At 47.3% G+C, this 23,283-nt stretch overlaps 10 protein-coding genes across 10 annotated transcripts; 4 read left to right on the top strand and 6 right to left on the bottom strand.

Moving 5' to 3' along the window:
* Positions 1-296: 296 nt before the first annotated feature.
* I302_104560 (uncharacterized protein) lies at positions 297-4,182 on the top strand (the record flags this gene model as incomplete). Its single annotated transcript, XM_019189914.2, has 17 exons — positions 297-1,190; positions 1,259-1,356; positions 1,428-1,537; positions 1,678-1,893; positions 1,968-2,055; positions 2,126-2,138; positions 2,206-2,389; positions 2,490-2,611; positions 2,674-2,743; positions 2,806-2,980; positions 3,064-3,320; positions 3,407-3,511; positions 3,575-3,632; positions 3,702-3,734; positions 3,803-3,864; positions 3,942-4,043; positions 4,127-4,182. 17 exons carry the CDS (start codon positions 297-299, stop codon positions 4,180-4,182), a joined length of 2,643 nt encoding a protein of 880 aa, XP_019049476.2.
* A 272-nt stretch (positions 4,183-4,454) lies between these two features.
* I302_104559 (uncharacterized protein) lies at positions 4,455-8,662 on the bottom strand (the record flags this gene model as incomplete). Its single annotated transcript, XM_065869906.1, has 15 exons — positions 4,455-4,949; positions 5,098-5,112; positions 5,201-5,633; positions 5,835-6,123; positions 6,211-6,381; positions 6,438-6,485; positions 6,589-6,809; positions 6,880-6,951; positions 7,048-7,331; positions 7,430-7,639; positions 7,736-7,935; positions 8,058-8,204; positions 8,270-8,390; positions 8,489-8,534; positions 8,610-8,662. 15 exons carry the CDS (start codon positions 8,660-8,662, stop codon positions 4,455-4,457), a joined length of 2,805 nt encoding a protein of 934 aa, XP_065725978.1.
* Positions 8,663-9,115: 453 nt separating this feature from the next.
* Positions 9,116-10,142, top strand: I302_104558 (uncharacterized protein; the record flags this gene model as incomplete). Its single annotated transcript, XM_019189912.2, has 5 exons — positions 9,116-9,313; positions 9,414-9,461; positions 9,562-9,733; positions 9,925-10,025; positions 10,110-10,142. 5 exons carry the CDS (start codon positions 9,116-9,118, stop codon positions 10,140-10,142), a joined length of 552 nt encoding a protein of 183 aa, XP_019049474.2.
* A 798-nt stretch (positions 10,143-10,940) lies between these two features.
* On the top strand, positions 10,941-11,446 carry I302_104557 (uncharacterized protein; the record flags this gene model as incomplete). Its single annotated transcript, XM_019189911.1, has 3 exons — positions 10,941-11,065; positions 11,153-11,168; positions 11,264-11,446. 3 exons carry the CDS (start codon positions 10,941-10,943, stop codon positions 11,444-11,446), a joined length of 324 nt encoding a protein of 107 aa, XP_019049473.1.
* A 150-nt stretch (positions 11,447-11,596) lies between these two features.
* On the bottom strand, positions 11,597-12,700 carry I302_104556 (uncharacterized protein; the record flags this gene model as incomplete). The annotated part of the gene is made up of 4 exons (XM_019189910.1): positions 11,597-11,850; positions 12,025-12,152; positions 12,306-12,388; positions 12,545-12,700. The coding sequence occupies 4 exons, from the start codon at positions 12,698-12,700 to the stop codon at positions 11,597-11,599; spliced, it is 621 nt and encodes a 206-aa protein (XP_019049472.1).
* A 794-nt stretch (positions 12,701-13,494) lies between these two features.
* Positions 13,495-14,061, bottom strand: I302_104555 (uncharacterized protein; the record flags this gene model as incomplete). The annotated part of the gene is made up of 3 exons (XM_019189909.1): positions 13,495-13,526; positions 13,645-13,812; positions 13,968-14,061. 3 exons carry the CDS (start codon positions 14,059-14,061, stop codon positions 13,495-13,497), a joined length of 294 nt encoding a protein of 97 aa, XP_019049471.1.
* Positions 14,062-14,590: 529 nt separating this feature from the next.
* On the top strand, positions 14,591-16,536 carry I302_104554 (uncharacterized protein; the record flags this gene model as incomplete). The annotated part of the gene is made up of 11 exons (XM_065869905.1): positions 14,591-14,729; positions 14,871-14,944; positions 15,039-15,109; positions 15,185-15,218; positions 15,304-15,416; positions 15,533-15,680; positions 15,761-15,838; positions 15,936-16,057; positions 16,129-16,274; positions 16,346-16,421; positions 16,494-16,536. 11 exons carry the CDS (start codon positions 14,591-14,593, stop codon positions 16,534-16,536), a joined length of 1,044 nt encoding a protein of 347 aa, XP_065725977.1.
* Positions 16,537-16,847: 311 nt separating this feature from the next.
* On the bottom strand, positions 16,848-18,490 carry I302_104553 (uncharacterized protein; the record flags this gene model as incomplete). The annotated part of the gene is made up of 7 exons (XM_019189907.1): positions 16,848-17,015; positions 17,082-17,265; positions 17,352-17,750; positions 17,828-17,973; positions 18,097-18,213; positions 18,327-18,371; positions 18,464-18,490. 7 exons carry the CDS (start codon positions 18,488-18,490, stop codon positions 16,848-16,850), a joined length of 1,086 nt encoding a protein of 361 aa, XP_019049469.1.
* An 809-nt stretch (positions 18,491-19,299) lies between these two features.
* I302_104552 (uncharacterized protein) lies at positions 19,300-20,649 on the bottom strand (the record flags this gene model as incomplete). Its single annotated transcript, XM_019189906.1, has 4 exons — positions 19,300-19,943; positions 20,015-20,314; positions 20,389-20,488; positions 20,560-20,649. 4 exons carry the CDS (start codon positions 20,647-20,649, stop codon positions 19,300-19,302), a joined length of 1,134 nt encoding a protein of 377 aa, XP_019049468.1.
* A 569-nt stretch (positions 20,650-21,218) lies between these two features.
* Positions 21,219-23,146, bottom strand: I302_104551 (uncharacterized protein; the record flags this gene model as incomplete). Its single annotated transcript, XM_019189905.1, has 3 exons — positions 21,219-21,750; positions 21,818-21,891; positions 21,965-23,146. The coding sequence occupies 3 exons, from the start codon at positions 23,144-23,146 to the stop codon at positions 21,219-21,221; spliced, it is 1,788 nt and encodes a 595-aa protein (XP_019049467.1).
* Positions 23,147-23,283: the final 137 nt, after the last annotated feature.

Raw genomic sequence — 23,283 nt, 5'->3', positions numbered from 1 at the left:
GGGGGGAGGTTGTCTCTCTCATCTCGTGTATTTTCGGCTGGAGCGACAAACACGTCATATTACGTAAAATGGTGTATGCTATAGTATACCGTGTCTGACTTTAAATGTAGAATGTCAACAAACCCTCCTTCTCTCTCTTTCCTCCCCTTGATTCAGGTATCATTCATCATTCATCATCACTCAACTACACCCCAAGCCTCAACAACAGCTGCCTGCTGAGAGGAGAAGAGGGAGCGCGCGACCGATCACTCTGTACCCCACCTAACGATCCTTTCTTCTTCACTCTTCATTCCACGATGGAATCATACAACCTTCACAACAAACCCCCTCCTCCCCCTCGACACGCCATAATCGACATGACCTTCTCTCCCTCTCCTTCACCAGCCTCATCTCCTACTCCTACTACCTTCAAACCAAGACCACAGGTCTCAACAGATATCAACGGGAGAGTAGTCCACACTTCGACCCCTAACAACAGCCAATACCATCCAAACTCTTCTTCCTCGACTAATCCACTCAAACCTTCCTCTCTCTCCAATAGACCTCCAACAATGGATCCCCTAAACTTTGATAACTTTGGATCATCCTTGCCTCCCAAATCATCAACTTCCAAATCCGCTTCAGGCCATCTATACAGGAAGGCGATCGATCCCTCAACATCAAACAATAAACCTACGAATGTAGGCAGTTATAGTAGCTATATCAAACCTGCTACTCCTAACGCTTTCAAGTCCAACAATCAACCACAACAACCCAAACAAGTCTTCTCCAAACAAGTCTTCTCCAAACCATCCCATCAACCTGCGTTTCAGACCAACCAAGCATGGCCAACATGGGTCCAGAATGGACAGGCCAATCCTATCCTAGTGCATCATCAACCCCCTCCCCCACCTAGGGCAAGACCAGCCTCAGAGGAAGATAATGTCCCTAGAGAAGATTTCAATATCGACGCTATACCAATCACAGCAGAAGACTATCAGCGATTCAATGGAGATGCGGATAAACATATGCAAGAGCTTCTGAGTGGGGCGATAGGTGATGGGGAAGGCGAGATTGACGATCATGGGGATGGCGATGATGTAATTGAAGGGTTCGCAGATGGGATCAAGTTGATGCCTCATCAAGTGAGAGGTGTGAAGTGGATGAGACAGAGGGAAAGTGGGAGGAAGTATGGGGGGATCTTGGCGGATGTAAGCTACCTTTTCTACTTCATAAGTTATACAGAACAAGAGAATTAGCTGACTCTAGTTATGAACAGGACATGGGTCTGGGGAAGACCGTACAGACCCTTGCTAGGATTGTGGAAGGTGTTGCTACGTCGGCAGAGAAGAAAGCGGGGTATAAAGCCGGTACTTTGTAAGCTACCCTATTCTACCTACCTTTCTCAACCCAAGTAAACGGCTCATGCGGATATGCTTGTATTCCAGGATCATCGCGCCCCTCGCAGTGATGGAACAGTGGGCAACGGAAGCGAAAAGCAAGACCAAACCTGGTCAGTTGAAAGTGACAACTCACCATGGACCCAGTAGGACCAAATGTGAGTATCAGTCAGGTGTTGCATTTCTCCGTCCGCACGTTCCCTTGGCCTCGCACAACGATATCATATCACCAATTCAACTCTTGCGATTGACACCGCCATCACGAGGTTTGCTGACTGATTTTCACGATCCATCTCAGCCGGTAAAACCCTCGAGAAGTTCGATGTGGTCATAACCACCTTCCAAACGGTAGCTTCAGAATTTGCGGTGCACGAGACAGCCGCGCAGAAACGGTTGGAAGAGGTCGATTCCGACTCCGACGTTGAGACTGGTCGTAAAGGCGCTGGGAAGGGAAAGAAGAGCAAGAAAGCTGGGTGCCCGTTATTTGAGGTCAAATGGTTAAGAGTTGTAGTTGGTGAGTTTCAGCCCCCATCTGACATGGTAATAATTGGAGAACGCCTTCGCTGACGACATTGGAATCGAATATAGATGAAGCTCAAAATATCAAGAACAGAAATACAAAAGCTGCTAAAGCTGCTGTAGCCCTGAAAGCAAAATATAGGTGGTGTTTGACTGGGTGAGCTTGATTCACTGAAAGTCTCGATACTTTAGGACAATGCTGATATCCTTCTTCGTTCGAATTACAGTACACCAATTCAAGTGAGCTTCCCATGATTCCAACTCGTCAAATTGAATTAAAGCTGATCCGTTAAATCACCGACGATAGAATAGCGTAGAAGAGCTATTCTCACTCTTCAAATTCCTTCGAGCGCGTCCGTTGGATGATTGGGAAGACTTCAGAGATCGTATTGTCAAGCCTGTGAAGGATGGTAAGACAAAATTGGCGATGAAGAGGTTGCATGTCATTTTGAAAGCTATTATGTTGAGGAGGACTAAGGATGCTACGATTGGTGAGTTTCTCTGCTACAAACGGGGACCAAATCAAGCGTTATTAGAATCAAAAGCAACGTGAGACAGGGCATGTCAGATACTGATGATCGAGTCCTATAGACGGAAAGAGAATCCTCAACTTACCTGGACGTACAGTCCAAGTCACGCCGTGTCAGTTCGACGACGAGGAAAAAGCATTCTACGAAGCTCTGGAAAAGAAGACAGAATTGACTTTCAATAAGGTCGGTTTCGCATCCTGTGATGGACATTACCTTGTTAGCTGATCTTGAGCTGTCCAAAACAGTTCGTCAAGAACGGTACAGCTATGGCTAATTACACATCTGTCTTGACGATGTTATTGAGATTACGTCAAGGTATGTCAGCTGTCGGAGTCGCAGAGATGTAACGAGAGCTGACTGGTAATGTCGTCGTATAGCTTGTGTACACCCTTTACTAGTCACCAAATCACTCACAACCGACTCCGACGCAATCGGCGATGCCACCACTCAACCTAAAGAAGTGGAAGCTGCCGACCAGGCTGATGAGCTCGCCGATCTCCTGGGTGAATTAGGTGTAGGAAGTGGCAAGACATGTCAATTGTGTTTCGTAAAGTAAGCTTCCACCGCCTCTCGACTTTCCAACGCCGTGAGAAATCCTGCATAGCTTACATTTCTGATTGAAATCTATCTACCAGATTACAAGACCAATCCTCCACGCATTGCGAACCATGTGAGGATATCGTCAAACAAGCCGAATCGAAATCTCAATCTTCAGAGGGCGAGGGGGCATTACCTCCTACTTCTGCAAAAATTCGGATGTTGTTGAAATTGCTTTCGGAAGTTGACGAGAGATCAGGCAACAAGGAGAAGACTATTGTATTCTCTCAGTTTACTAGCTTCTTAGATTTGATTGAACCGTTCTTGAAGAAGTATGGTATTGCTTATGTCAGGTGTGAGTACACTTTCTGCTTCTTATTCCACAATCAGGGGTGGACATGGGGGATTTAGCTAATTGTACATGTTTACGATGATGAACAGACGACGGGTCGATGAGGAATGATAAGCGACAAGAATCGTTAGACAAGATCAAGAATCATGCTGGTACTAGAGTTATACTGATCTCGTTCAAAGCGGGCAGCACGGGTGAGCTAGGTGTAACCCAATCTTCCAAATGCGGACACTAGCTGATGTGTATTTCTACTACAGGTCTGAACTTGACTTGCTGTAATAATGTGATCTTGATGGATTTATGGTGGAACCCTGCGTGAGTCAGCTTCGTCGTAATCGACCTGCTGGATATGGGCCAGTAAGCTGATTTTCCTGTCGTGTGTAGGCTGGAAGATCAAGCGTTCGATAGAGCTCATCGGTAAGCTTCTCGAAACGCTTGTCTTGTCAAGCAATGATCGTTTAAGCTGACTTGATGTTAATACGAAGACTGGGCCAAAAGTTGGACGTCAATATATTCAAGTTGACTATAGATGAGACCGTAGAAGATCGTCAGTTACGCCCTTACTGGCAAAGTAGAATTTGGGTGCTGCATAGCTGACATTATCTATCTCCTTTCCATTGATAGGTATACTGGAGTTGCAGAATGTGAAGAGAGAATTGGCTAATGCGGCGTTATCTGGAGATGGTGCGAAGGGAGTGATGAAGTTGACTATGAACGATATAATGAGTGAGCTATCTCCCATAATCGAAGTGATGTCTAGACACTCAAACGGGAACAGAGAATGAAGCTGATCATCGTTGTTCTTGTAGAATTGTTCAGAAGGACGAGGAGAGACCAGGATGACGATGATGATGATTCGGATTAAGCTTGAGATTTGTTCGATGGTTTACCTGTGTTACCAGGTTTTGTCTTGTCAGTGGGTATTGTAGTTTCGTTTGTCTGTGAGGGATATGTGTGTATAGATCTGTTAGAGTTGTATATATGGAGTCATCAATAAATCGATCTGACGTCTGTCTCCCCGCTGCACATGTGAACATAGAGCGAAGTCCTGGTTGTTTCATCATCGATTATTGGTCACATACAGAATCATACCACCTATCAAGTACACCAATACTATCTCCAACCCATGACTAACCACTAATCGCTAATAGCATCCAACACCACGTCCAGCCCCCTGAGCGTAGGCAGAACCTCCCCCGAGGTAATACATTCCGACATGATCTGGGTAGTATCATTCCAGTACCCATCCAACCAAACTTCCAAATCCTGATGTAACACACAAGTGAGAAATAACAAATTCGACGATATGGAAGTAGAGTTGATATCTTTGATTGATTCTCGTGAGTTTAAGGAGATCTTCAACTCCCTAATGATCTTGGGAGGTAGGTCAGGTATCAGATCGACTACACCCCTCTGTAGTATGGATAAACATGTCATGGTCTCGATGATGCCTGATCGATCATCATTTGATTTATATGTGTTCAAGCTGCCCGATAGGTTCTCGATGAGGAGGTGATTCACGTGAGTGGATGAGAGTGGACCATAGCGATCGCGAATCTCGGCGATGCGAGAGAGGTATTGGATCTTGGAGGGGTAGGAGGAGGTCTCGCGGTTGATAGCTGCTTTGGAGTCCTTACGACAATATGGAGGTTAGCTCATGAGTACTGACTATGTGATGGTGAATACCATGATGTGTAATGAAAGGTTTGTCGGGTTCGCTAGAAGGGACGAGAGATTCTGATCCAGGTCGAAGAAGGAGATACAAAAAAATAATTCTCACTCGATTGATAACGGGCTAAACCAATGCCAAGTTGGAATACACGTATCAGCTAACATTGTAATACCGACTGTTATCTGAATCTCGTGGGAAGCCCCCCACTCACATTCCTCTCGACCGTCCCCAAATGACCATAGATACTACTAACCAGCGCCTTCAAATCGGCGTCCAACCCCAACCCACCATTGACGTTCGACCCATTCCCCCCCATCTTCGAGTTCCCAAATATCGCATGAACCTTTATAAGCAGCTCGAACACGTCCAGTCCATCTTTAGGGATGGACAGTAAATTGCTTATAGCATTCAAACTTGCATGTTGGCAGTCTTTGGGAATTTCAAGGGTCATCTCTAAGAGGTCGTAGGTTAGTTGAGCCTGTTGTTGGGAAGAGTACCCCTCGAATTTCGAGAGGTTCGATAGGCCCTGGAAGATTAGGGAGAGGGTGTTGCTGCCTGCTTCGGAGGGGCGGCGGAGACCTGTCATTATTAGTTCTTTTACTGGGCCGACGTATTTCTTGTGTAGCGATGGAGGGAGGGCCGGTCTGTGGGTGGGCGAGTAAAGATTCCCGTCGAATTCGTAGATTCCATGTGTGAAACGTACAGCAATAATTTAGGGGACAAAGATAAGTGATGTACGTAGGTTGTAGATGAAGTTTGATTTTACAAGGACAGAGAGAAAAAATCAAGAGAAGAATGTCAGCGTTTGGCTCGCCTCGCATGTTCTTTTGTGCGTCTGCACTTACAAGAGATTACTAATAATGCAAGCCTCCACCACCGCCCTATTCGGATCAACAGAATGCAAGAAATCCATCAAGCTCAGACTCTGCCTTATGTGACTCCATGCTAGCGGCTGGACAATCGCCTTGTGGGCAGTAGTTAGATGAGTAAGTAGCTTGGCAGCTACGATTGGAATTGAGGGCTCGAGGGATTGGTGCAGTGCGAGGAGAATCATGGAGCATGAGCGTTCGTCGAGCATGGACGCGAGGGCGGGGTTGGCGAGGACTGATAGGGCTACGTGGACTACGTGTGCGTCTGAATAATGATGAAGGTTAGGGAGATCAGCTCATGCTTTTATGTTGGCTACATAACAACACAGAGGTATGAGGTAGATGTACTTACCATCAGCCAATAACAAATGAGCAGCTTTGAACGTCAGATTCCGCATTATAGACGGAGTGGCAATGATGGGATTGGTAGATAGTTGCAGTGCGGCTATCACCACGTTCTTGCCTTTATCTTCCTCGAGACTCCACAATACAAGTTTCTGAGCCCTTGTAGCGAGGTCGCGATCTGCAACACATATCAGCCTCTGGTCCATCTTGTGTTTGAAATACTGGTCCACTCACCAGTCAGGGGAAACACGTTCAGAGCTTCGAGTACAGCTTCGGTGGGATCTATATACCCACCCCTTTCAGCATCAGCCAACCACAACTGTTCGTCTCGGTTCACGTATGTCAACATCCAGGTAACTTAAAGACCAGGGAAGACCAAACCCACAGCAACACGACTTCTGACTCAGCAAATCATCGATAATATCCGTCAAAGTCTGTATAATCCTCTTTGCCAGATTGGGTAATAGCGTAGCTATCATCTCGAGCAACTCCACATCGGCCAGTAAGATGTGGTGTGGCGAATGGAGGTATTCTATCATCACGTCCAGAGTAATTGGTCCGAGGGAAGCGAGGAGGCGAGCAAGTAGCTTTTGAGCGGCTTTTTGGCTGAACGAGCCACACGACCTCTCATCAGCGATGCTATGAGCGATAGGAATGTTAAGCTGGAGAGACATACTCTTTAGGCCTCTTCTGCTCTTTCAATACTCCCAATGCGGTCTCTCCAACCTCTTTGAGGAAAGGTTCGAACCTGAGATAATCAATTACCAATGTGTTAGCTTTGCTGCTTCTCTGATATATACCTTGTCGGCACTACAGCTTGAAGTGAGTCTGAAAACCATCTCACCGATGCAAAACAATCCCCGCAACCTGCCCCAAACCCTGCAACGCCGCCCTCCTCAGACCCTCGCCCGTACTCGCCGTCAAATCCAACATGAAGCGTATCGTTTCGTCCATCAAATGAGTCTCGGTGAAGGTCATCGTATCCCACGTTGCTAGGATTGGCAGGGCCGCGCATAAAGATATCTGGGTCGAGGGAGATACTCTGGAAGAAAGGGGTAGGAGGAGGTTGTATATGCTTTTGGATGAGCAGGTAGTGGGGTAGCGAAGGCGAAGATCGTTTCGGAGGAGCTATAATCCACCTTACGGATTAGCTACAGCTATGTCTGATAAGGTGTATTGTCAATATGTAATGGGTTAATTGGAAATTGATGGGAGACGTCACTTGCCATAGGAGTATGTTGAATGATGAAACAGCACCATGCCAATCCCTCCTCTTCCTTCTTATTTGCGTACTGCGCATGTTCCTCACACAGCCTCAGACTGGCAGCTAAGAGCGAGTGGGTGGACTGTAAGATGATTTGACATGATGAGGCTTTCTCAGAGGGGGAATAGATCTTGAGTGCGCGGATCAACGATTCTTGAGATACAGATTTGTCCTATGTGCCGACATGTATCATTTCGGATCTCTGTAGATGCGTACAGGAAATCATGTAGATGTGGTGACATATGGTGAAAAGTATGACTGTACCTACCGCACTTCCAACAGCCGCCATTTGCACCTGTCTCAATAAGACCGGTAAATGACTTTCAAAAAGGATCGAGCTACTTCGTTCGATACCCAGGATAATGCATAAACCAAGGTTCGAAGCTATTTGATCGCCTCTTAACAAGAGGTTCTCGATGGCTAGGGAGACAGCTTCGGAGGTGAGACTGGACATTGCCATTGCTTGGCCTGGTGATTCAGACGGAATGTCAGCTGAGCAACCTCCTCATTGCAATTAAATATTGCTCAGTGAGTGACTGTTCAATGTCGAGATGATTTCACAAATGATGTAGCTGGGGATGATCACTCACCATACAAATACGCTGCAGCCTGTCCCCTCCTATCCGCAACGGGCTGATCGAAAATTATACTTTCCAACGTCTCGCAAGTGTAGGCATGTACGTCTGTCAACCCTTTCAGAGCAGGTGCGTAGAGGTCAAGCGTATCTATCACTTTGGCTATAAATCCCAGTTCCGAAACAATCAGCATATTCGAGAGCGATGGGACGGTAGAGATGACGTACCGAATATCTTCAATGCCTTGGATAACGACTCGTCCTGGTCGGTTTTGTCGGATAATAAATGGTCGATTTTGGATTTGAGCTGTAACCATTCTGCAGAGAATCGTACGCCTCCGAGGGATTGCTGGATAGACAAGTAATGTATTCAATCAGTATGTTCTTCATGCCTCTTAGATTCTGGTGAGCCAGTTCATCAGATGTTCTGGTATACAGGACACCCACCTCGGCAGCTTGATGATCCAATATAGCAGGTAGGTTCGCCAATGTCCTGTAACAACATCAATCCATCAATGCCATGTCCAGAAGGAAGTATAGTATATGGGATCTGAGATTTGCCACTCACTCGTCACCGCCATCCAAGAAGAAATCGTATAAACCACTTAAGAAGCTCGTCATCTTGTTTTGCTGCTTTTGATACTGGTTGCTCGTCTTGTTTACTTTATTATAAGGTTGTCGTAATGTTAGCTATGTTTACGTTTGAGCGAAACAATATAGATTATTCTCGTCAGTATACAATCAGTATAGCAATCCTCGTGAGATATGTATATGCATCAGTATGTCTCTCAACATCGTTTCGAGTGGTATTATGAACAGATGAGCACTCTTTTGAATAGCAAGTCGAAGGAAAGATGAGGAATGAAAGGACCATGATAAATCACGTATCAGGTATGGAAGCCCCAGTGTTTGGTGGAGGTTCCTCAGTGTGATAGTGAAAGCCATTAACACATGCTCGGATATCGACGCACGTCATTCGTCATCCAGTCTTATCTGAACATTCCTCACACACCTTTCCCATAACATCCATTCAACCCGTACCATCCATTCCATTCTTTACCATACAGAAGCTCAATGTCACAACCCTCCGGAACGTGGTACGACACCCTTACCTCAACGCCCGTCCTAATCGCTACAGCCGTCGGAGTCTCCTTTGCCGCTATCTTCGCTGCGTCCTCGTCTAAGACTCCTCAACAGGTTAAGGAACAGGTCAAGGAAGTTAAGAACGGGGTTGTTAACGCTGCTGACGCGAAAGGAAAAGCTGCACAAGCTGTGGGTGTCTGTTTCCTCTGCGCTTCTTTACATGATACTTATATGTTAGAAAGTAGAGATGGTTTGAGTATAGCTGATGCTTGTTGATATGTGGTTATAGGGAGCATCAATCATGTCTGCACCCGCTGCTGACCTTGCTCCGCCTAAGGTAAGTAATCTATACATCACCCGATCTTGATTGCAGACGTGTTGATACGAGGACACGTCTAGGTGAGACATGGGCTGACGTGAGGATTTGCAATGCGCAGGACGACCCAATCCCTTCCTCCGAATTATCCCAATACGACGGATCGGACCCTTCCAAACCCATCTACGTAGCTATCAAAGGACGTGTTTTCGACGTTACGAACAAGCCAGAGATGTATGGCAAAGGGAAGGGGTATAATATCTTTGCGGGGAGAGATGCTAGTAAAGGGCTGGGTGAGTGATCCTAACTTTTCAATCGATCTCAATAATCATGAAGTGCGAGGATATGCGATGGGACGTAGAAAGGAAGAATGAGAAGGGCACTTCATCTTCGAGTGATGGAATGATTCGGTGTTCAGATATGCTATCATACTTGTATGACCTGATTTCGCAGCGTGCTGACCTAGTTCATCTGACAATCGCAGGCATGTCCTCCCTCGATATCAAAGATGCCGTACCGGACTACTCTTCTCTGAACGAATCTCAGATGAACACCTTGAATCAATGGGAATCATTCTTTGAGAAGGTAAGTTGTCAATTTCAAGCTTCACTCAATGCTGCAGATGTGTTAGAGAGGGGATGATACTGACGGAAGAGATGTGGTTTACAGAGATACAACGTAGTCGGCAAGGTTGTACCATGATCTCAGATACAGAAGAAATGATCAGATGGATCAATGAACGGATGATACATGGTCGATATGTATAAAGTATGATGAGATTGGAAAGCTCAATAATGCAGAACATGTGTTCGACCTCATCCACTGAGATATGTCCTGATCGCACTGACCACCGAACACAGCCCCGACACTACTCATAAACCTAATCTAGTCTACTATAGCTCACACGACACCGCTCGGACCATCAACCTCGTTCTCATCCTCATCCTTCACTAAACGAGAAGAGAGAATAAAATGCCTCAAAGCCAAGAAAAGAAATGGTACGCCAACCTGACACACGACCATCCGATACTTTCCTTTGATCTATTGACAATCGCCCTAAAAATCATCCTGCTATCATTGTCATTATATCCTCGTAGCGCAGCTTCAGTCAAAAGCCAAGCGATACCAAGCTAGGGTATCTTGTTGTTATCCTTTTTAATTACCGCCTGTGCTTTGTGCTTTATTAGCAATCAAAGGAAAGGTATAAATAGTGTACAGTCAGTCTATAAATGGTATCAATCTGCTATACATATACACCTACTTCCTACGTGTAAGCTTGACTGTACTGGAAATATTATCATCTCATCTCATCTTATCTCGGTCTGTCAGATAGTCACTATACCATATCAATTGATCTACGAGACTTGCATCGCACAGTATACAGGTGAGACCTCCTCTGATAGTCGGAATAACCGGTACTGACCATTTCAAGTGGGAATTGCATTACCTCGACACACCCAGACATATTAGGAATAGGAATAAAGGAATTCGAGACTGATCATGTCTTCAAGCGATTATTACGGGAATGCACCCCCTCCCCCTCCTCCTCAACAGGTTCCGTATGGGGGTCAACCGGGATATCCACCTAATGGTGCACCGCCCCCTCCTGGTCAATGGGATCCCAAGTGAGTCGGGTGTGTCTGGAGTACTGGATTTGCTGTACTTGTCGGTCGGGAAGGAAGGAAATTGACATATGTTTCGTTTGATGCTAGTCAACAAGCACCTCCCGTGAGCATCACCTCTCGCCTTGTTCCCTCCTCTCTTCTTCTTGATTCTGTCAAAATCGTCACACATCACCACACTTGTACTGACCCCACCGATAGCCAATGCACACCCAATACGCACCCCAACAGCCAATGGGCTACCCCAACCAACAGCCTCCTCCTCAGGGCGACCAAGACCGAGGCGCAGCAGGAAGTGCAGCGGCATGTTGTGGATTGGGGGCATGTTGTCTGTGCCTGACCTCTTGTTGTGCCCTCGACGCATGCTGCGATGCTATCTTCTAGGCAGAAAGATATAGGGAGGTCATTTGGGTTAGAATAGAACAGATGATCGATGGAGTTTGTTCGACTCTCCACTAGAGGTAGATATCGTTCGTACACTCCGCCATACAGATGGGATGATGAATAAAGTATACATACATGTACAATATACAACTAATCCTCCTCAATCTCATCGTCCTGCGCAGTTCCTACCACCTCACTCTCATCCCCTACCCCATTATGCGTCACATCACCCTCTTCATCCTCTTCCTCTTCATCGTCATTCTCCCCCTCGCCCTCCTCGTCATCTACCATCTCCACGTCATCTCCCTCGTTCGCTGCTCCACTGGATTTACGAGGACCTTTGCCCTTAGCTGCTGAAGCTGATTTCTTGGCGAGTTTGGCGGCTTGGATGTGGTTTCGGTATGCTACGGAACGACATTATCAGCATCGTCCATCCGTCTTTCCATTCGTCTGTTCATCTGGTCGTCCGTGTTTTGAGTGATATTGCATTCCCCTCCTCATACGCAGGCAGGTCTCTTCCCAATACCCTTTCCTTCACTTTCCTTCCCCCTTTCTACCGAATTGTAAAATTCACTCACCCTGCAACTCCTGTTCCAACAACGGCACCAACGCATCACTAGGTCCGAAATCCAAATCCTGAATCGCCTTGATAACATCCGAAGCTGTTATGGTTTTACCTGATCTCGCTAATGCCTGGTCGTGTGCGCTGTATATCGTGTCAGAGGTATCAGCTGTGGTTCAATGAGAGGTTGTAAAATGTCATATCCAGGTTGTAGTGAGGGATCTGGCTCACGTCGAGGCTATGCATGTCATGCACAGATCAGCTTATGCTATGCATTTCTATATGATCAAAACAAACCCACTCAGGTAATTTATGAACAGCGTTGATCCCCTCAATAAAGCAAGCGTCACGTCCTGCTGCATCTTGACATTGTCTGGGATCTATAGCATCACACGTAGGAGTCAGTACTCTAATACATCCAGCCACCCATCATTGCATCATGAAGCATATTCTCAGAGGGAGAGAAATGTTTCTTCCCCGTCCAAGGGCATGTCCCCGCTGCTCTCCACTTCACAAAGACCGAGACCGAGACTCACACTTCCTTTCGCCAACTTCGTCAAATTACTCTTAGGCAGCTCATACTCCCCTATCCCACTTGAATTCGCCTTCTGCTGAGCCAGCGAGGCGGATTGGACGGGCGTCTGTTTGGTGGAGGGCTGTTGTTGAGCCGCGGCGGGTGGTTTGGGCGGCATGGCGGGAGGGGGGACGATTGGAATGCTAATTGTGGGGGTGATAGATTTGAAGGGATGTGATCTAATTGGGCGTTGGTGGGGATGATCCGATGTGTATGGATTAGAGAAAAGAAAAATAGATATGACTGAGAAGGAGAGAGTCAAATGCAAGATGTTGAGCACAACGCGATTTTTCTTTTTCTGAAAGTGAACGTGCAGTGTTCATGTTGATCTCACAGACGCGTGCGTACAAATTGATCCCGTCCATCGTCACTGTCCATGTAACCTATCCATCTACTCCTACATCCATCTTCGCATCGACAGTGAAAGCATGTACAGACTCGTATACACCCCGATGCATGCAGGGCACACACCGGAAAGATGATGGAGATAACAGAGCAGATGTTGGCAGATTGTCATTGAGAGTGGTGGAAGATCGAGAGTTACAGCGACACAGGAGAGAACGATCCCAAGCATGAAAAGGACTACGCTCTCTTGCTTCACTGTATGTCCTGGAGAAGTAGGCCATGAGAGTACATGTACAAGTGCACATCGGATATATTTGATGATATCTCGTGATGCATGAACACAAAGAATATACCTTCACATGGTACTGCAAGTGATCATTCCCCCCTCGAATCGTCTCTTCTCTCATACTCGTACAATCTCGTATATTATTCTAGGGAGAATGAACAATATATCAGCTGATGTTCTGTATCATCATCATGATCAGACAACGAATGCCTCTCATGTAAGATGTCAAGAGAGAGACGATAACTTGGTAATACGGATGTAACCCAATGTAATAGCACAACTCACATAACAACATTGACCACTATCAGCGGTACTACACCCATCAACAAGCACCATTAGCATCACTTCTCTCTCTGTTTCGTACGTTTCAAAAATCATTCACGATGAACATAGCCGGAAAGGAAAAAGGAAAGGGAGGAATCCCCACTCACTCCTCATCAACGTCCTAGTCGCACTTATCAGATTAACCAATTTCGCCTTGACCCCCGGCCCATCGCTGTTGTTTTGCCCAAAAGCATCACCGTACATGTGCGGATTGGGGGAATGACCGAACCCTACGTTGGATTGGGAGGAGGATGGGGTGGCGGATGACCAGCCGACTGGGTTATCGCCGAATGAACGAATCGTGGTGAGTGAGAGGTTCGAGTGAGAGTATCCAGGGGAGCATGACGAGGTTGATAGAGAAGGAGGATAGAATGATATAACAGCTACAGTGCTTGTTCATAAAGCAAGAGAGGGAGAGCAGCCAACTCACTCCTCGCTAGGAACCTCTCTTCATTCAGAATGGCAATTGCGTTGGTCAATAGTAGACCTATGTAAAGTAGGTTTCCGAAATAACCAAATATCATTGTGCGTGATGATCTCTTTCTCGCTCTCTCTTTCTCTGTCTCGATCGGTTGTTGGTTGCTGTTCGTCTAGGCAGGTAGCGTATGCGAGTGATACTTTGATGTGGTGCTTTGGCTGCTGAGTACTACAATGAACATGATCATTGTCAACATCACTTCGTTCACAAACATCCATCTACTGAGAGAGTGAGAGTGACGAGACGGTTGAACGTTTAAGTCACGTGACACGAGTGTCATGGTGTGTTGTATGTCATGAACCCAATTGAGGATGAGGATGAGGATGAGCAACGTCCTTGACATCTATGCATGCTCTTCTTCTTCTGCTCAACATCCATAAATCACCATACCTTCAGACACACCTGGGACACATCAAGGGGCAAGACAAACCTTTAGAAGCAGTCACTATCAGCCAGAACTCAGCGCAACAACATCCAACATTCCTCCTCCTCGGACGTCTCCCTCCACTCCATCCTCGTCAAAACAGAACTTCTCCCACCGTCCTTCTCTCACTACCCGAACCACCTAGTCGAACATGCCAGCTCCGACCCAGAACCAGGCCCAGACCCAGCAGCAGCAAAGCGGCTCTGCATCCCAGGGGTACTCCTCGGACGCAGCTGCCGCTCAAGCTGCTCAGGCGGCTGAGATGAGCGTTATACTTTGTACCGCCGGGTGTGAGTATTGGTCCCTCTCGGGGTCTGTACGTCCATCCATGGAAGGCGTGATCCTCAGAAAGGATCTTGGCGGGGACTTAGATGCTTCGGATCATAGATTATGGTGCGACTTTAGCTAATATTTTTCTGGATACATCACAGACGACCACTCGATACGGTTCTGGGAAGCTTGGTCTGGGATATGTTATAGGCAGATTACCTTGCAGCCTCAGTGGGTGAGTACACACAGTGACATCTTCTTGCCAAATGACTGGTTCTCATGATCAGAAAAAGACAGGGGTAGAAGCTGACTCCATAAGCAAACCTCAGAAACAAGTCAATCGATTAGCGATAAGTCCAGATAAAGCGTATCTAGCAGCAGCAGGTAATGGAGCAGTAAGGTTGGTTTTTGAAATTTGTTCTCAGCTATCAGAGACGTACCAGGAGTATAAGCTGACTTTGATATGGTGGTGTAGGATATGGGATATAGCATCATTGTCAAATACACCAGTAAGTTATCTACCTCATACCGGATTTCTATCTGGTGCTACCGTTAGTGACAGAATCATCACTGACATCAGTTCACGGTTGATAGATAGCAACACTAGAAGGTCACACAGCGAACGTAGTAGCTTTAGCATACTCGGCGATGGGTAAATGGATCGTAACGGGAAGTGAGGATGGTTCAGTCAAAGTATGGGATACGAGGTGTGTTCAGTTCAATCCTGCTAAATCACTCATAACAGCTTTCTCCCTCATATGAGCTACTCACGTCATCTTCTTCCATATAAGAGAACCCTAGCTGATATCCATGGCATTTACAGAACCGCCCAGATACAGCGGAATTACCTACACGACTGCCCAGTCAACGACGTGATCATCCATCCGAATCAGGGCGAACTGATATCGTGTGATCAGTCTGGGTCGGTGAAGATTTGGGATCTGGCTGATAACACATGTACGCATGAGCTGGTAAGTCCGTCTGTGCCTACATCATTTAAGTATACCCATCAATTCGGCTATCTGGATGACCGACGTTGAATCTCGTGCAGGTACCGGACGAAGATGTGCCTATACGAAGTGTTAGTATAGCTTCGGACGGAAGTACGTTGGTAGCTGGAAACAACAATGTAAGTCCAACTCATAGTATCAGCTACCTCTACGAACGCATCTCATAGTCCCTAGATGATGAGCCTGTAGCTGATGCTTTGAAATTTCTGTGTATAGGGAATGATCTACGTATGGAGGATCGTACCTGTTCCAGATGGGAATGCGAACTTATTACCAGTAACGAGTTTCAGAGCGCATTCGAAATACATTACCAGGGTAATATTGAGTCCTGATACCAAGTGAGTGTGCAGCTCCCACACCTTCGACTTGTGGATCACACATCACGCTTATTCATCAACTCTTCATTCAGATACCTCGCAACTTGCTCAGCAGACACTACTGTCAAAGTATGGTCCACCGAAGGACTAGACTATGGTCTGGAGAAGACTCTACAGGGACATCAGAGATGGGTCTGGGACGCTGCGTTCAGTGCGGATTCGGCATACCTCGTTACGGGTAAGTCTAGCATATCTTGTATTTCCTCGTAATCTGGACTGAGCAATGACCATGATGAATATCGACTATAGCTTCAAGTGATCATGCAGCGAGATTATGGGATTTGAGCTCGGGGGAGACTGTACGACAGTATGATGGACATCACAGGTTAGTCCAGTTCAAACTCATTGTCAATATGAGACGAGCGATACTGACTAATTTGGTTGAAATGAAAATTAGAGCCGCAGTATGTTGCGCACTGAACGATATCAATCTGGCTTGATTGTTGATTTCACAAAATTTTGGGTTGACTTTTTGGATTATATATATCGTTTCTTTCTTTTTTATATCCCTCTTGTATACCATCCAGAAGCCAGATAAACAGAGAAGAAAACGAAGATATCTACAATGCATTTAAAGGTAAGAAATAAAAGATGAAATATGTATGTCTTGTATAAATCTCAAATCATTACTCGTTAAACTACCCTACGCTATTCTAGTCGAATCAGGTAAATTTGAGTTGTCGTCCTTCTTCCAGTCTTTCCTTCCCTCTAATCAGAAGATCGACTGTATTGTCTGCACAACGACGCACGCCTAGTTGAGAACCTTTCTCAACTCCTTCTTCTGCTCTGGCGTTATCCTAGTTGGGAAAACGACGTTCCATCGCACTATCAAATCTCCCTTCTTCTTAGCTGAACCAGCTTTGGAGACTGGCATACCTTCCCCTGCGATACGTGTCTCCTGGCCCGGTTGGACGATTTGCTAAGGCATTGCAACGACGGGGGTGAGTACAGATGCCCGATCACGAATTAAAATGGGTATACTTACGCCTTCGGGTGTGGATACGGTGATTCGTCTACCGTCCAGCTGCTCCACTTCCTTCGTTATGCTACCGCCACCCTCTGGACCTAGCAATGCTTGTGATAAGGTGATATTCAACTTGATGATTAGGTCGTCGTCTATCCTCTCGAATCGGTTGTGAGGTTTCTCTTCAACGATGAAAGTGACGGTCCTGGAAGAAAGACATAATACGTAGATTAGCAACTGTCCTCCAAGTGATCTGACAGGGACTATCAATGCAAAGAAAGCAAGACTCACTGGCTTTGCCCATACTCATCCTCATTCCCCGCCCCCGCAAATTTAATTTTCGTCCCCTTCTTCCACCCCGCCTTATAAGCGACCTCCAGAATTTTCTCCTCCTGACCTCCCGTCTGAAGATGTCTAGTAATTTTCAATCGTTTCGTTCCGCCCTTGTACAGTTCTTCCAGGGTCAGAGCAAGCGGTTTGGTAATTTCCCCAGGAGGTGGCGGGGGTTTACTTGAATGCGACTCCCCTCCCATACCTCCGAACCCTCCTGGCATACCGCCCATCCCACCGGGCATACCACCGCCCATGCGGGAAGATCTCATTCTTGGTCCACCACGGCCTCCACCGCCGCCCATACCACCGAATATGTCTTCCATACCTCCCCCTCCGCCTGATGAGGAGAAGAATGCACTGTGGGGAGAGTAACAGGTAGTCAGCAATAACTCCTTCATGGAGATGGAGTAAGGAGGATTTACGACTCCACTCACTTGAAAATGTCATTAGGATCCGTAGCATGGAAGGAGAATCCACCTCCCCCACCTCCAGGGAAACCACCGCCGAAGCCTCCTCCTCCAGGTCCGGCTCCTCCTTTCAGACCTTCTTCACCTAACTGATCGTACACTTCTTTCTTGTTCTGGAAGAGTAAGGGATATCAGCTTTGCTCCATGCAATAAGACTACGGCAATCCCCATGGAACATGCAGCTCGAGAAGTTATGCGATACTTCCCGTTTCGTCCGAAATTGAAATCCCACTCACAGGATCCGATAAGACTTCATAAGCCTCTCCAATCTTCTTGAACTTCTCCTCAGCGGCGGCACGTTTATCTCCGGGGTTCTTATCTGGGTGATGTCTTAGCGACTCCTTCCTGTAGGCCTAAGGACAAGGGGAGGGGTTAGCAAGGGACTGTTTAGCATCATCCGATAGAAGGGGTGAGGTTGGGAATGGAGAGTCGTGTGAACATAGAGTATGAAATAAGTGACGCTCACCTTTTTGATCTCGGCTTCAGAGGCGTCTTTCGATATGCCCAGTATCTATAGATTGTCATAGGTCAGCTACAACTACAGTCTGATGGTAGAGTGCGGTGTAAGAGATGGGGGAGAAGAGGGAAGGAGTGGTAACATACCTTGTAGTACTCTGTGTTGTTCACCATCTTATTGTACGTTTACTTCGAAGTTTGACGGATTGTTCGTAGATATGTTGAGCTCTCTCTATCGATTCGGTTATTTGAGAAATACTGGAACAGATAAGCTTGTGATAGACTGGGATGCAAGATATAAAGAGGAATGAGAATGAAGATGTGACAATATGGATGTGTTCTGGTATTCTGTGGTATTCTCTAGAAACGCTCGAACTAGCACTATGAAGATATCGGAAGTCCCCGCTCAGCGCACGTGTCACACATGCACGCTTACGTAAGTGACGGCTTCTTGTGGGGCGTGGGCAGGCCGGAGCGTAGGCGGATCGGTCGGAGCATGAGGAGGGGATGGATGGATAGGAGGGGCGAGAAGGGCAGAAGGGACGAGATAAAGGCGGAATGGGAGGGGAAGGGAGAAGAAGGGAAGGCGGAAGCGGAGGCGGAGGTCTGGGAGTAGGGCCGGGTATGGGAGTGAGAGGCCGAGCAGCGCGGACTGAGGTGAAATGGGCATGCGAGACGGACGGAAATGACAGGGCGACAGGGGCCGAGAAATGGGTCTTAGAGGGAAACGTATGTAAGGATTTGGACTGCGGAAGGGGAGGGGAGGGGAGTCGAGGGGCGAAATAGGACGACCAGAGACGATGAAGAGGCGAAGGGGAAGGTAAAGGCGAGGCAAGGACGAGGGTAAGGTGAGGGAGGCGCGAGAATCAACTGCAGGACCTTTCGCGGACTGGTGGAGATTTCAGATAGATACATGATTTACTCAATAATGATCGCTACAAAATTACTATACTTGCTATATGAAACTACTTCTACTGTACCACCTAATGCTTGTGAGCAGCACCACCTTCCAAATCCCTTCTGTGGACATATTGACCGGTAGCTTTGTCAAGCACGAGCGAGTGGGCATTTCCAGTATCGAGGTCCTTGGGGTTGGAGATGGGTTCACCTTGGCCATCGTGGGCCTCGGCTCTACCGTATTTACCGGCACCTCCAGATCCAGCGGTGGGGTTGGAAGCTACTCCAGCTCGGGTCGACGAAGATTCGGGTCCACCAGTGGAGTGAACACCAGATTGGGCGTCAGATCTGGATCCAGATAATCCTGAAGCACCAGCAGCTCCAGCTCCGGCTCCCAAAGCTCCAGCGCCGAGAGCGCCAGATTTGGATGAATCACCAGTAGTGTAGTGACCACCTGAACCTCCTGATGGTCCTACGCCCGATCCGGTCTCACCACCAATACCAGGTTGTAATCCACCTCCGACACCTGCCAATCCTGATCCCCTATCGGGAGGAGCGGTGGATTCGGCACCGGTACCGGTACCGTGGTGGGATGAGGAGAATTCCTTGCCGGCGAGGGCACCGGCTCCTGCAGCGGTACCTGCCAAAGCGGCATCTCGGGCACCGTGGTGACCGCCTGAGAGGTTCTCACCACCTACACCGACACCGGATCCAGTGGTGTGAGCACCGCCTAGAGAGCCAACACCACACGTCAGTATACCATGCGTCATACGGTTGGATGGAGGTGGAAGATGAACTTACTTTGTCCAGTCAAGCCATCTCTGGTACCGCTACCTTCATAAGCGCCGGATACAGCGTCACCACCGTGAGTACCGTGTGTACCATGGGAGTGGGAACCGGTCAAGCCTGATCCAGCACCTGACCCGCTGTATTGGTCAAGAGCGTTGTCGAGCTTGGCTCCTACACCGGTACCAGCACCGGTGGCTCCGGTAGCTCCGTGAGTACCGTGGTGGGAGTGTGAGCCGGTTGATCCGTACACGTTGGGGGTGTTACTGGATCCAGAGGTGAATTTGTCGGCGATGGGTGTACCGGATGGGATACCTACAAACGACAGATGATCAGTCACAGTCTCGTGATAAACCTGACAAGCAGGAAGGCCACAGAGGGATACTCACCACCTGAAGCGTGATTCCCACCTACACCAGCGTTGAATCCGGATTGTTCATTCTGGGCGTATTGGCCAGCTTGTGTGTTGGAGGCGTTGGCTTCGCCGTACTGCAGTGTCAACAGACTGTGAGCGACCGTGTCTCTATTTTCGATCATCTCAAGTATTGAGCGGAACTTACACCACCTGATAATCCAGTACCGGCACCATGTTCACCCTGATCAAATCCTCTAGAAGGGACAGATTCTCCGATAGGTCTTCCTAAATCCATTGTGATGTATTTATATTATTTGTGTGTTGCGGTTGTGAGTGTGAATATGATGTATGATCGACGCAAGAATCTTCTTTTTACACTGAGGTTATATATATACTTGTAGGGGTATGAGTGGCGCTAGAGCAGTGAACCTGAAAGAGACATGTTCATGCATCTCATCATCGGATCTGCTCAGTCCAAGGATATGGCTATGACGTACCACCACCGTACGTAGCAAGCACAACCGATGATGACATCTCGCAACAGATGGAATGGCATAATATTAATGGACCACCTCCACTCACAGTCAAATGACCGTGCGTCATCTGTTTCTTTAACCCTGATTACCCCGCATTATGCAAAATCAGGGTAACACGGAATAAATACGTCACTTGCGAGCTCACTCGGGTATGCATGGTAGAATGTGGCGGTAGACAAACATTAGACAACAAGACAACATGCATTATTTGATTCGCAAGTAGAGCTACAGAAGACTGCGCGACGTAAAAAGTAATTATAGAAAATGCGTGTATATCAACTTGCGTGAGGTGAGAAGAGAAATGAGATGTATTCCTTCCCTCTAGTCCTTACAAAGCCACACCGACCTGATCGTCCTTACCTCGAGCCCTCCTTAATCCACCTTTCCCACCCCCAATCCCAACATAACTAGCAATCTCCTTCCAATCTCCCTTTTCCTCCTCATCCTCAGTACCCAGTACATACTCCCTCTCCAGTACTCTCCCCTTACCCTCCCCTTGACCTATCCCATCAATGGACACATCGGCATGTTCACCCTTGATCGGTATATTATCCTGAGCATTCGAAGTATACTCGTAATCCTTTATACCCGTAGCCGTATGCAGTCCTCCACCTGAAACCAATCCAGCCTCCTTGGCCATGCGGATAGCATCTTCGTCCATAGGTTCCAAGCCCGGCAAAGCGGGTTTACGTAGCTCCCTGTACTCCTTGGGGCCATTCTTGAATACATCTTCTCCTAGGATCGAGATTGCCGCGGCATCTCCTATCACTTCATGCCATTTCTTCGTGGTGGGGTTGTATATCCTATGGCGGGTGGCTAGGAATATAGGATTGGGATCATGTATTGGCTGAATGAGTGGGCTATGTGTGGGATCAAAGCTAAGATGAGCTTCGACCTCGTGTAGAAGAGTAGATTCACCAAACTCACATGTAATGCGTCTTATGTATACATCTAGTAAGTATGGTGGTGTACTCGGTATGCTCGACTGGGTAGATCGTTTCCTGGACATACACACATTAGTGACCGATCAACGAAGCAGCAAACGAGGAGGAAATGAGTGATAAGCATGCTCACCTTGACCACCGGTTCCAGCTCCCTCGACCTTATATCAATACTATCCTCCTTCCCAAGCAGATGATCCATACCAATATTCTTAAACACCTGTACCCCTTCTCTGCTCACTTCCTCCTTCGTCTCAATCTGCTCAGATATCTTACTAATCATAGCATCCCGCTGTTCGTCCAATCCCATCACTCCACCTCCCTCGCCTATTGATAAATCGTTGAATCGTTCATTGAGTATACCATCAGGATGTTTCGACGTCGGATCAACAGCTGAAGAAGGTTTTGTGAATTTCCCATCTCGCCGATGTTCCTGTAATTCCATTTCTGCCGCTCTCGAGTGATTCTGCTGGACCGAAGACGAAGATGGACCTTGACCTTGGTGATTATGATAAAGCGATGATCCCCTACTTGGTATTTCCACCTTATCGTTGGTACCCTGCTCCAATAATTCGTTTAAATCCTCCTCCTTATTCGAATGCGGCAAATTCGATACGTGTGGATAATTCCCTCGGACTTGTTCACCGCTCTTAGCTGGTCGACTGGAGGATCCTACCAATCCTGGCCTTTCTTCTTCGGACTGTCGGAGGGCCTGTCGGTTGATAGAATCGACATGTGGTAATGGAGGTGATCTGACCCGATCATGATGGGGTGTACGTTCGGGTAATGAAGTGTCTTTGGTGATTGTATCCTTTGGAGGAAGAGGGAAAGAAGAAGTTTCATGTCCATGGATAGGTGGGGATTGGACTTCGGGTACAGCAGGTAATGGTTTCTTATCCAATTCTTCTTGAGGTAGATAGGTTGTCGATCCTGAAGGGTGAGATTGGGGCAATGGATTATTCACATTTGATGAAGTAGTGGGTAGATCTGGTCTTTCACTCTCATCTACAAATGGTCTTGAATGACCTTGAGTGTCGTGCACGGAAGAAGGCGCTTTATCGATGACGATCACATCTTCCTCTGTCCGACTTGTTGGTACGGGTGGCTGCGGGAGTCTCCTGGTAGGAGTGGGAGGTTGGTCTAATGATGCTCTTCCCCTGGGTGAGGGTTGGTCCAGCGAGAGTCGAGCTCTAGACGAAGATGGGGAATCGTGTGAGCGGCGGGAAGGTGAGGGCGGTTGTTGTGCGTCGACGGATGAGTTGGAAGATTGTGATCCGGTTTTGCGATGTCTGAATTTGGAGAGTAACGATGGCATCTTGGACAACTGACACCCTTTGCCTATGGCCTGTAGGTTTATCCAAGTGGAAGAGCCAACAGATATGGCTTGATGTTCTGAGGATCAGGAATCTTCCGATATATCTGATTATGTGATTCTCTGTTTGTGCTTGGTTT

Source organism: Kwoniella bestiolae, chromosome 2 (genome assembly GCF_000512585.2).
Source record: "Kwoniella bestiolae CBS 10118 chromosome 2, complete sequence".
NCBI classification, from domain to species: domain Eukaryota; kingdom Fungi; phylum Basidiomycota; class Tremellomycetes; order Tremellales; family Cryptococcaceae; genus Kwoniella; species Kwoniella bestiolae.
Note: the sequence above shows the minus strand (reverse complement) of the source record. Positions and strands in the feature narration are given on the sequence as shown.